At 32.7% G+C, this 12,558-nt stretch overlaps 3 protein-coding genes across 3 annotated transcripts; all 3 read right to left on the bottom strand.

Moving 5' to 3' along the window:
* Positions 1-814: 814 nt before the first annotated feature.
* Positions 815-7,643, bottom strand: LOC140958779 (uncharacterized; the record flags this gene model as incomplete). The annotated part of the gene is made up of 2 exons (XM_073416346.1): positions 815-928; positions 7,494-7,643. Coding segments are annotated over 2 exons (264 nt in total), but the record flags the coding sequence as incomplete, so codon positions are not given.
* On the bottom strand, positions 7,476-8,554 carry LOC140959813 (uncharacterized). Its single transcript, XM_073417828.1, has 2 exons — positions 8,146-8,554; positions 7,476-7,877 (listed from the first exon to the last, which is right to left on the bottom strand). The coding sequence occupies exons 1-2, from the start codon at positions 8,422-8,424 to the stop codon at positions 7,779-7,781; spliced, it is 378 nt and encodes a 125-aa protein (XP_073273929.1). The 5' UTR covers positions 8,425-8,554; the 3' UTR covers positions 7,476-7,778.
* Positions 8,555-8,790: 236 nt separating this feature from the next.
* On the bottom strand, positions 8,791-12,034 carry LOC140959511 (protein EARLY-RESPONSIVE TO DEHYDRATION 7, chloroplastic-like). Its single transcript, XM_073417382.1, has 4 exons — positions 10,926-12,034; positions 9,451-9,617; positions 9,261-9,345; positions 8,791-9,172 (listed from the first exon to the last, which is right to left on the bottom strand). The coding sequence occupies exons 1-4, from the start codon at positions 11,825-11,827 to the stop codon at positions 8,965-8,967; spliced, it is 1,362 nt and encodes a 453-aa protein (XP_073273483.1). The 5' UTR covers positions 11,828-12,034; the 3' UTR covers positions 8,791-8,964.
* Positions 12,035-12,558: the final 524 nt, after the last annotated feature.

Raw genomic sequence — 12,558 nt, forward strand, 5'->3', positions numbered from 1 at the left:
CTTCAGATCTTAATATGTAATACTCAACGGTAAGAAAATTGTAAGACTGATCTCAGATGAATATGAGACAACATCAAAAAATATACATGTACCTTCTCGGGCTCATGAACATAACAACCCGACAAATTAACACCCAAATAGATGCACTCAGTGATAAACATTTGATCAGAAAGTATTATTTCCTGCGCATATCAATTTAAATGTATATTACTTTCGAATTTATTAAAAAAAAATCATCTCTAAGTCGCTTCAATAATTTTTTTAAATTGTCACATTTGTGATTTTATTTTATTTTCTTCAACCTATAATTTTGATACGTGGAATAGAAGTTGGTCATGGGATTAGGTCAAAAAGGCGAATCCACTTTCGTCCAATCCAAACAATATTTAACTTTTTTCTGATAAATACCCCTATCATCGTAATCAATACAATAACCACACATTTGTGAAGACTTTGATACACGTAATTAATTAAAGGGAGACAATTGGCATAAATTATTTAAAATTGAATCTTTCCAATTTGGAATAATTAAATGCCATGATTATGGGGATTGATTGATTATTTACCATTATCAAAATAATGAAGCAATTACAAGTAAGTGTGTTATCAAGTAAGTTTCTAAATTATTAAATTAAAAAGGCTCATGTTATTTGTAGTTCACATTATAAGATATAAAAATTAGTTTATAGAAAATTATACGTTTTTCGCGAGACATTCTCACGAATATATTTCCATGAGACGGGTCAACTTGATTCATAATTAAAGTGAAAAATAATATTTTTAGCATGAAAAATAATGTTTTTCATAAATTAGATCAAATTAAGATCAATTTCATAAAATTAACACGTGAGAGAGTTTTGTGTTTCTTAATCGGTGATAATATTTTGGATATCTTATTTTGTGGGAAAATTATATCAACATCCTTTGTAAAAATTCGAAAAAAGAAATTCATATTATTATTATTATTTTATAAGATCGATAAATTTTTATAATTTATTCAATAATGATGAGAAATTGATCCAAGTTGACGAGGCTTTAAAAACACACAACATAATTTCTTTTAAAATTATGTACCTAAAATGCATGTAGACATTAATCACTACGTTCAGAGGCTCAATCAAGTGTTTGGTACACTAGCCTAAACGTGACTACTTATCCCACATTTAATACATTGAATAATTTTTATAAAGTCAATTCATATAATTAAAGTAAGTTTTGCTAAAAGTGAAATTTAATTATTAATTATATTAAATTAAAATAAATAAATATGCCAAAGAATATACAAAATATTTTCTGATAAATGGTCCATTTTTTGGGGGAAAATTGCCACCTCGACCTAAAATGTAATTTAATGATATAATCCGGCAATCGATATATCTAAGCCCTTTTTGTTTAATTAAATTTGGCTTTTTCTTGTCTTCGTATTCGTTGGTAGATATCCAAATAAAAACAACGTTGAAAAAACATTATATTGCGTTTTTTTTTTTAATTTTTCAACAATTTTATCAATTTTTTTTACTTATTACTTGCATCATTTGTCATTGCACGTGTGTTGCGAGTGTGTAACATAACACTATTAACCGGAGCATCATTTTTATAATAGAAAAATATCTTCGCTTTATTTTTTTATGCATATACTAAGGGGGTGTATTCTATGTAGGAGATTTATTGAATTTCAATGACTTTTGTAGATTTTAAAAGTCTATATATATTCAATTAAGATTTTTACATACTCTATAAAAGCCTAGTGGTATTCAAAATAGACTTTCATAGAGTTTTAAAAAGTCAAGTGATATTCGATATTGACTTTTAAAAACTCTATCAAAGTCTAAAGGTATTCAAATTTTCAATAGACTTTTAATAATTTCATGGAATTCATTAACATATAAACATTAAAGCTTAATGTACAACTATAAATTGTCAAAAATTGTGTTTGGTTCAACCCAAAGATTTGGATGGATTTTTAAAACTTCTAACTCATACTCAAGATATTTATTTATCTCTATGTCGCTTTACACCACTTCTTTTCTTATCTTCTCTTTTCTCATCTATCTTTATCATTCTCTCAAATTTTCGAAGTGTATCTCTATATATATTTTCATATTTCTTTTTCAAATTTTTTATTTTTTGGCTTATTGTTCATTTAATAATTTTTTATTTTAATATCATAGGAAATTTTGAATTCTAGCATTTATTTTATGATTTACACAAATTAATGTAATATTCAATAATAATAAAAGATGATCCAAAAAATGTCGTTTAATTCTTAATAATTGAATAGCCTCGCAACAACCATGATTGTTTAAATTATTTTTAGCATTTTCAAATAATATATAAGCTATGATATTTTTATACAAAATTATATCCACATAATACTAAATAATATTCTTTTCACATGTATATTATCAATTCAAAAACAAGATTACAGATTAATCAATTGATGTATTTTAAAAAATTTACAAACATGCATACAAACCCACATATATACACATGTAAAGATTAAATGATTTAATTTTTAAATAAGTATATTTATTTATTAATATAATTATTGAAAAAATATTTCAAACTGAATATGTTTTATATGTCAATTAATTATTGGTTCAAAGAAATTAATAAAACATAATATGTTATAATTAAGTACAAAATTTATAAAATTCTATATAAAAAAAATTTCAAAAAAATCTATAAAAATCTTGCTAAAAAATCTACATGAATCCACATAAATCTGTTTATAAATATATGAGAATCCATAAAAGTCAATAAAAATATATCAAATTCGTAAAAGTCTATCATTTGAAAAAGTCATTAAAAGTCATCAAAACTCTGAATTGAATGCACTCCACTAAACCAAAACCTTAAGTTAAACCGAAATTACCTTAATTGAAATTTATAACCATTTAAATTGAATCAAATACCCTAAAATCCAATCACCAAAATTCAAAATCCTATCCTAATAATAATTTTTTAAAAAGGGAACACAACACTGGCAATCAAAAAGACAGAAGCAAGTGATTCACCGCCAATTTGAATATAGAAAAAGGTAGTGCTTTTTCGATTATTATATTTGGGGTTAGGTACAAACATTAGAACCTTCCACCAGATATTTTTCTGCTAACCCTCTTATAAATTTCCCCACGTTATGACGTCTAAGCATAACAATATATTGGTCAAAAGTTACAATAGTTAACAAAAACAAAACTTTTTTTTATATTGATGACAGCACATGAGTCTGGAAAATTGCGTCTCTATCTGTCTCATTTATTTACTTAGTTTTACCATTTCTCCACCTCTGACTATGTCTCCAGCAGATACATTATTATCCATTAAAATCTGACATAACTCTTTTACAGTCCACCTTACCAAGCAGATCAAACGATGCAACGTTACAATTTGAGCACGATAACTTCTCAAGAGTTCACTCATCGTTTCTCACGTACATCATATTTAACCCAACATCATTAATTTGTTAATTATTGTTGTACCTTGCCGTGAACAATTGTGTGTGTGTGTGTTTTTTAATACATAACATTGGAAGTCCAACTCCAACTACCATCACATGCAGTGCCTTTGATTGTGGGCCTAATGAATTAGTTGCTGCTCCGGGCCCCACTGGATCAGCCCAAACTCAACGCTGTCACTATCGTGGGCCCGTTCTACTTTTTCCATTGTTAATTGAGTTCGATATTCATGTTTAATGGAAGTACGTGCCAAAATGGTTGTAATGGATGATCCCATCGTGTTTTTAAGAATTTTTGGTAGTTACTCAAACTGATTCATATGAATATGATCATATTATTTACCAAAAATGTTCATATTTCGCAACATTTTAAATTTCATATAATTGTTAGACGATAAGAGGACGTTTCTATGCTTTTCTTCGACCATATAAATTTTTTTTCCCGTGGTTGTATATGATTTACGCAAAATATTCATCCTAATTCTTTTAAGGTGTTTTAGATTGAGTTTTTCGAAATCTTAGTATATTATCATTGTTTATTTAGCTTGAACAAATGAAATTAGAAATCGTCTCATACTTTTTCATTTTTTTTCACATTCTATAATGAATTTAGAATCTACGTGATATTTAAGTTATTCGTGATATTTAAGTTATTTGAAATCTATCGTGATTAGTATGTAAATAAGATATATATTTGAATTTTTTCTACGAAAATTATTTAAACAATAAAAATACGTTGATTTCGAATGACTCGATCAAAATGCACCCGTAGTTTTTGCTGGCTTTTCTCAAATTCAAGAGTTGTGTAGCCACACATAGTGTACGTGGAAATTGTTTTATGCTGCACATGTTGATCTGAATTACCGGAGTTTATGATATTATTACGAGCAAGAAAATCAATAATTGGAAGGAAACAAAAATCAATGTAAATTACGTTGCTTTCGTAAATTTTGGACCACGATGAAGAAAACATGAAAATTTTACTCAATCCCATCTCTATAATTCTTATGAAGTAGTTGTTTGGTAAATATGATAGACAAAAAATGAAGCAAGTCGTTATAATTCAACGAGAAGGACGTATAATTTATTGACTTGGAAACAAATATTCGAAAGATTAGTTGGTTTTTATTCAATACAACTCAAATGAAAATTTCCAAGAACCTTATTTTCTATCAAGAATTAAATTCAGAATTAAGACAAGGAATGATAAATATGAAAATAAGAGTTTTCGTTCTTCAATTTTGTGAAAAGTGTCGACTAATCCGTAGGCGGGGGCGAGACATCAAAATGACAAAAATATTCTCTGTAAAATGTAATATATAAGCGGATGATTTGTAGTACATCTGATATCAATATCTTAAATTTAAGACGATGTCTTAGATTTGAATCTCGGTTATAACAATCTCCACCCAAACTCAATTAAAAAAAACAAAAAACAAAGAAAAAAGAGCATCGCGTAGACATATAAAAAACGGTTAAATTCCAATTAAACGCCAATGATATGTTCCCATAATATATTATTTACTCGGGGTTTGTTAATTATGTGGGCCTCCTGCGTAAGATAGCAAATGCATTGCAGGTGGATGGAGTTAACAAGGTTGGTGAGATATGATTAGAATTAGGTGGACCCTTAAGGCCCGTTTTGGATAAGAATCGTAACTCGATTAATGCATGGGCCCAAAGCCCATAAAGCGTGTGGTGGTAGCGCCACCTCCGACCGCTCTTCACGGCATTCATTTTACGGTTGTCTTCGCCCATCACTCATCACATCACCATGATTTATATATAAGGACACCCACAATCTGGTGTTAAATGGGTGTTCTCTATTTTAAGTGGGCGTTAACACCCATTTAACACCCCTGTCCATTGTGCCCACTCACAAGAGAGAGGATACTGGGCGTTCAATTCTTTGAACGTCCATATGTCAGTTTATTTTTTTAAAAAAATTGGACAATTAGCGACAGCTTTATAAAAACCGTCGCTGATTTGCTGACACGTGGGCTCCACGTGTTTTGAATTATTTTAATTATATTTGATATTTTTTATGAACGCTTCTCTGTCCGGTTTTTTTTTTTAAAAAAATTTGACATTTAGCGACGGTTTTTTAAAAACCGTCGTTCTTTGCGACGGATTTCGACAAACCGTCGCTAAACGTTGTTTCCTTATTTATTGTTATTTAAAAACATATTATTATTAATATAAAATAATAATAATAATTTAAATTTTTTAAAAAATTTGAAATTGAATTTATTTAATTTAAAGTAAGAATAAGATGAATGAGTGGACAGCAGGACATACAAATAATGAGTGTGAATATTAAAATGAATGTGGGAGAATAGATATGTTAATGTAATGTGTATGTGGCATGTGGATCCTACGATTTTTGATGATCTGGTAATATAAAATAGTATTCTCAAATTTTGAGTCATTTTCGCCCGAAGTCCTATAATTTTAAAGATTATTCAAATATATGACATTATATATAAATAAGGCGTGTATCACATTAATCTCTTTTATTTAAACAATTTTTCCTTGTGTGCACAATGTGAGTCAGTTGTGAGCTTCGTTGATATCGATCGTATTAGATAATGTTTTCAAATATTTTTTAAAAAAAAGTGATTATAGAACCTTCTTTTTACAAATTTGAATGGAGTTTAAATTCTAGGAACTTCAATTGATGTCACATAATTTTATAGAATAAGTCTCTTGTGAGACCGTATCACGAATCTTTATCTGTGAGACGGGTCAACTCTATCGATATTCACAATAAAAAGTAATACTCTTAGCATAAAAAGTAATATTTTTTCATAGATGACCTAAATAAGAGATCCGTCTCGCAAAATACGACCCGTTAGACCGTCTCACAAAATACGACAACGTCTCACACAAGTTTTTGTCAATTTTATAATATAACCATTACCAAATTTCTAAATTTATAAACAAATTAATCTACTAAGCTGTCAACTTGAATAAGTGTGTGAAACATTCAATTAAGAAGTCTTTGATGCAAGTTGGTGTTCAGTTTCTAACTTTCTCAGGGCTCAGCCTTCCTTCATGAATTTATCTTGTCATGCCATATAGAAAATAATCCATGAAGACTTTATGACCTATAATTTTACCTTTGAAAAGCATCCTTGTTTGTATTTTTGTATAATATCCTATTCTATTTGCTTTTGTTAATCTCTATAATTTCACAAATGTTCATAATTTAAGGGGAATTAGGTCTGACCAATCAAGAATCTAACAACAAATAATGTTCATTAATCGGGATTATGACGATAATCGTTGGATTAATTTATCTTACACACTATATTTAATACTAAACTGTAAAAATGAAACAAATCATAACAAAAAAAATAAAAATTGAAGTGATTTAAAGAGTAAGAAAGTATTGGTCGTGGAGTGTTCAACATTTGTTTTTGTGGAAGTTGTGCGATGAGAAAAGATTTTCAAAGGGTATTTGGAAAATAACATTTAAAAATTTTAAACTAGTTAATAAATTAAACTAATGATAGAATAAAAAAGAAAACTAGATGGAAATGGAATTCAATTCGATTGACATGGGGGACATTTAGTTAGAGCTGTCAGTTTGCCTGCGGGGCCGAATGACTCCCAACCGATTGAACAAACATTAATTTGGTATTGAATGAAGATGACCCATGACTTATTCTATGGTCACCAAAAATATGGACCCATATATATTTTTGAAGTGGTGAAATAAATTATTAATATANATTTCAATTATATCGAGAGATCTCAGAAAGTCCTACCACCACCAACACTTGGAGTAAATTATAATCCACAAAGGACCAAAATTGATATTAAAAACTGTTACAATCCCATCAATTATTATACCTTCAACTATTATCTAAAATATGTGAAGAAACTCAGGAAGCCTTTCTATTGCAATCCAGATTATTTCTGAAAGCGAAGGGTTCATACATGGAGCATGCAAGACAGATCATGCAATTCATTGGCGTAAACTGAAAAGGTAACACAAATCATGAATTGCATGCAAGACAGATCATGCAATTCATTTCTTGGCCAGCAGTTTCCTTGAAATTCTTCTCCAAAAACTCCCGGAGTTTGAGTTTCTACCAGTTGCATTTGCTTTCCAAGCTGAAAAAGTCCCAGATGGATCAGTCTGATATATAGAGCGATGGAGTATTGTGTGGATCAAAACCAATAATTAGTGTCGATTGTCGAAAGTCCAAAAGGTCTCACACCACCACTGTGTGTACTGTTGCTGAAAACCAGCAACGTACCGAGTTATGTATTCAACTGTTACGGGTCCGCAATTGTAAGCTTATGACTTTGGCACTCAATACGTGCCCGGTTTATAAGCACACGCGCATCTGCTTTTAGCCCTGCACAGGCCAATGCAATGAGACTCTCCAAATTTACAATCTTTCACACCGATCTGAAGTTGCAACAAATGGAGACACATTAAAAAAGAGCTCAATGTGTGAACTGTAGTACTACGAACCATGAATAATTTCCAACATCAATACATAAATTGAAAGAATGTGCAAGCTGAGCACAATTGAATCACATAAACTATTAGGAGTACATATAGAAGGTTTAGCATCTGAATAAGTTAATCAATCCCTACGATGGATTAAAAACCATCATCAACTAAAATAGCGATCATACCCTAAACATCACACGAAGACAAAATCAAACGATACCTGCACAAGTCCAAGAAACAAGATAACTCCAAAACCATAAATTCCCACATCCAGCAAATCACAAACAAATGTCAGATCGCCGAAGCGGCCACAGAGCGATCTACGAGGGTGCGAGAGAGAAAGAGAGTAACCCGGAATCCTGAAGCTTGGGGGTGGACTTCTTTCCGACGGCCAAGACAATGGTATCGGTGCGTTTCCTTTCCGAACGACGTCGAGGGCGTACTCCACCTGGACAAGGTTACCCGGCGGGAACACGCTATAGCTGTCATATCGCGCCATTTTGAACTAGGAGATACTGTTTCAGTAGATTTTCCGTATTGACATCAATTAAACGAATTATTGGTATTAATTTTTTTAATAATTTTTATAAAATTTAAAACTTCAAAATTATTCAATTTAAATTTTTATATCATCTAAAAATTTTTTAATAATATTCAATATAAATTTTTGTATGATTTTAAAAAAAACATATTATATTCAAATCTTACTTCAAAAACTCTACAAAAATTCATAGATATTCAAAAAATCTATTGATATTCAAATGTACGTCTTGTGATCAAGGTTCAATAATAAAAGATATTTTAACAAAATCTTAAAACAACAGTTTTTTTCATTAAAAAAAAACATTGTTCCGAAAAACCGATAATAATCATAATTAAGTTTGCATCATCATTAGACACGAACTCCACTCACGCACAACTAAAACGTTACTAAAATAGAAATTCCAAATCAGACCATAGGAAACCATGAACAAGCTGGAAAATATCTATTGAGTACTCAAGATAAGCACAATCTCAAAATATCATATATGAGTCGATTTCACGAATCGGAAATGGTTGGATTCTTCGGGTTAGCCTTCAATTTAGCAGAATTAGCTTTAGCAGCAGCCTTCATAAAACTCGACGGCTTCATCACACTTTTGGGATTTAAAGCCTTTCTTATCTTGAACACAGCCCAAGCAGTCCCGAAAGCATGCCCAGCGGCGCCTAACCCGTCACGAGTTACTTCTGCTGCTTGTTCTCCGTACCTACATTAAGCAACAACGTACATAACACAAGATTTTTAATGCCCACTGTGAAATAAAACAAGAAAAATTTCACCAGGTTGGCAATTACTTGTGAGAGACGAGGCCCGTGGTCACGACAGAAGTAGTGGACATCACATTTTTTCCAGCGACTTCAACAGCATCACAAACCTTGTCTGTTGATACAAACCAAATAATCGACCATTTGAGATCAAAGCGTTGAACCAACAAAAGTTTCCCAATTTAATATCAGTCAGAATTGGAAGAAGGTGTGTACTTACTGAATCCTTCCAAGGAAGCAAGAATGATCTCTCCAGGAAGAATGCTGAAGAACTTCTGCCCCACTTTCGAGTTGGCGACTGGACTTGTGAAGAATCCAGACACCTTCACTACCCCAGAGAGTATTCCGAGAGCAACATTCTCAGACATTTTTGTCATCTGCTTAACCCTGGAAATTTCAGATTTTCAAAACAGTAAAGAGATAATTAGAGGTCCAAAAAGTCCAAGTCTGCGAGACTGGAGAAAAATGCATGTATAGCACTGATAAATTTGCATCCAACTATCAAACTAAGAAGAAATAATATTGAAATGCAATCCAAACTCCAACCAATGTCTCTTCCACCAAAATATCATCATGAATAGAATCATGGCTCACCTTAATTAGTCGCACAGTCCATCAGTTAAGATTAAGCTTTAACCTAAATCAATCTCATCTAACTGATGCGAGGTAACTAACCCCTCACACCAAGGAATGAAAATCGCGTGAAGTTTAAAAAAACCCAACTATAGTCAGAACGTATGACCAAGTATGACAGTCCATCACATAAGAATAAAGCCTAGGCTTGATATCATGTTAAGATTGATACTTGAATCTAGCTCGACCCTAAAAACTAGCTAAAAGAGGAGAATTAGTCAAGTCTATGTATGTAAATTCCATATATTTTATCCATGGTTCGCTGTCGCGGTCGCGGAGATCGGAACGGATGCTACCGTTCCAGTTATAATGAAATTTCGCGGAACGGGTATTTAAAAAAAATATTATAAATATATAAAAATTAAAAATTTTGGAAAATATTTAGAAATATAAAAATTAAAATAAATATCATTTAAATAGATTATTTGATGTAAATAAAAGGGAGAGGAGGAGTCACGGACTCAAAATTGCATTATTTGTATACGACGAATATATTTAGCTACGGTTTTTATTCAACCGTCGTCGCTTTTAATTTGGCGACGGTTTTATTCAAACCGTCGCTAACGTCGCCTATGTTAAATCGGCGACGGTGGAATAAAAACCGTCGCTAATAACGACGGTTTGAATAAAACCGTTCCGTTCCGAGCGTGGCCCGTTCCGTTTTCCGTTAAATCGCCGTTCTTCATGCATGGAACGCCGACCCACATCATATACCTCCAAACACCGGAACTCCGTCAAGGTAGGTAGCGTTCCCGTTCCGGAACGGCATCCCGTTTTGGCAAACCATGATTTTATCCCATCGATTAGTTATAACTAACACATCAAGCTTTGCCTAATGAACCACTCCGACGCCCCAATTAATGAGCAGCAATTCCTAGGCACACATGATCTTAACTAGAATACAAAATGGTTAATTACAAAGGTATCTTAAAAAAACTTTTGTCTTAAATTAATGATCCTAACCACAAATGCAGCAAACCACAAATCAAACATGTCAGCTACATAAACTCCCAAGTTTTGATCAATTCAAAGAAAATATCTATGTAAATTTCAAAGTTTTACCTTTTCATCCTTCTCAATGCCTGGGGACTAACTTCTGAACTCGATCCCTTTGTCATCCTCTTCTTCAAGAAATCATTCCCCCACTTAAGCCTATCCGTAGTCACATCACCACACCACAATATCCCTCGCACCACCTGCCCAGAACCAGCAGCAATCATCCTCGCCACACTCCCACTGTAATCCTCCACGTTCGGAGCCAATGTTGTCCAGTATGCGGAGGCGCTTCTCTCCAATTCATCCTTCTTCCCCTCCATCTCAGCTGGAGATACATCTTTCGCCGCCGCTAACCACCCTTTCTCCACCGCTTCCGAAGCCTTTTCCACCTTAAACGCGCTGAATTTCTCAAGCACCGAGTCCAATTTCCTCAACAAAGGCTCTTGCCCTTTTGAAGCTATCGTCAACCCATAATTCAAAATATTGTCACCACCAGTTTCGTAATTTTCATTCGGGATCCTGAGAGTGAAGAAGTAGTGGGATTCATCCAGCTTCACGGCAGCCTCGTCTTTCGCCAGCGGCCACTGGATTTCTTCCCCCATGCGAGCTAAAGCGGCCACATAGTTATCGCCCTGTCTCAGCTGAATTATGGAGAACTCTCCACTGGCAAGCTCAACACTCCTTTCTTTGTCGATCAAATGAACAATAGCACCTGGGATTCTGATTAGTACTTCCTCAGAAGACTCGGACGAAGCTTTTTTCACCGCCTCGTACCTGGCTTCTTCTCCTTCCTCTTCTGCAAAAAGATTTTCCTCCAATCCCTCCATCTGAACAGAAGGGTATAACGATGAAGAAGAACTATTTTTGCTCCTGCCGTCTGAAGCGAATGGAGAATTTGAATCTGGATTGCTCTGGATTACTTCCGGGTATAAAGAAGAAATCTGCTTTTTCGAACTTTTGGAAGACATCGTAATGATTTCAGTAACGAAAATTTGATTCTTTGATCAACTGGCTGAAATCCAGATATATCCGACGACTGGATTGATCAATCAAAGAACAAATTCTTCCTTTATATATAGGTACAAAAGCAAAATCTAAGATACATATACAACAATCTAAGCGAGGAGTTGGGATTTCGTATTTAAGCAACCGTAAGGCAGTAATCTTAAGATATAAGGAATATAAGAGTGCGCCGCGTGTCAGTTAGATAAGGTAGAAGCTGTCGGTATGCCGGGGAAGTACATAAGAGATAAACTAGCCGCGTCGTAGCCGTGGAGAAAATTATTATTATTTTATTGCAGCCGCGTAAATATTATAATAATAACTTTATTCATTTTAAAGAAAAAAGAAATCTATAAATTTGCTTGCTTAATGTCGCAAAACAATAATCTTTGAATTTATTATCAAACTTATTTTTCTTGTATGTAAAAAATTATAATTTCATTACACGGCATCAGAACAGACATCTGTCGTAAGTTTCTGCCATTTCAAGGATTATATAATATTTATATCAATCTTTATATTATATGTGTGTGTGTGTGTGTGTCTATANAAACTCAAGAAAATACACGTGTGTCCCTCTCATAACTTTCACTATCTACAGGACTAATGGCTGAACGCCTTTACTTGGTCTGAAGACAAACATGGCTACCACACACAATTTTTAGTAATTTATCGCAAAAATCTTGCAAGTATCAAA

This window comes from Primulina huaijiensis, chromosome 15 (assembly GCF_012295235.1).
Source record: "Primulina huaijiensis isolate GDHJ02 chromosome 15, ASM1229523v2, whole genome shotgun sequence".
Lineage (NCBI taxonomy): Eukaryota > Viridiplantae > Streptophyta > Magnoliopsida > Lamiales > Gesneriaceae > Primulina > Primulina huaijiensis.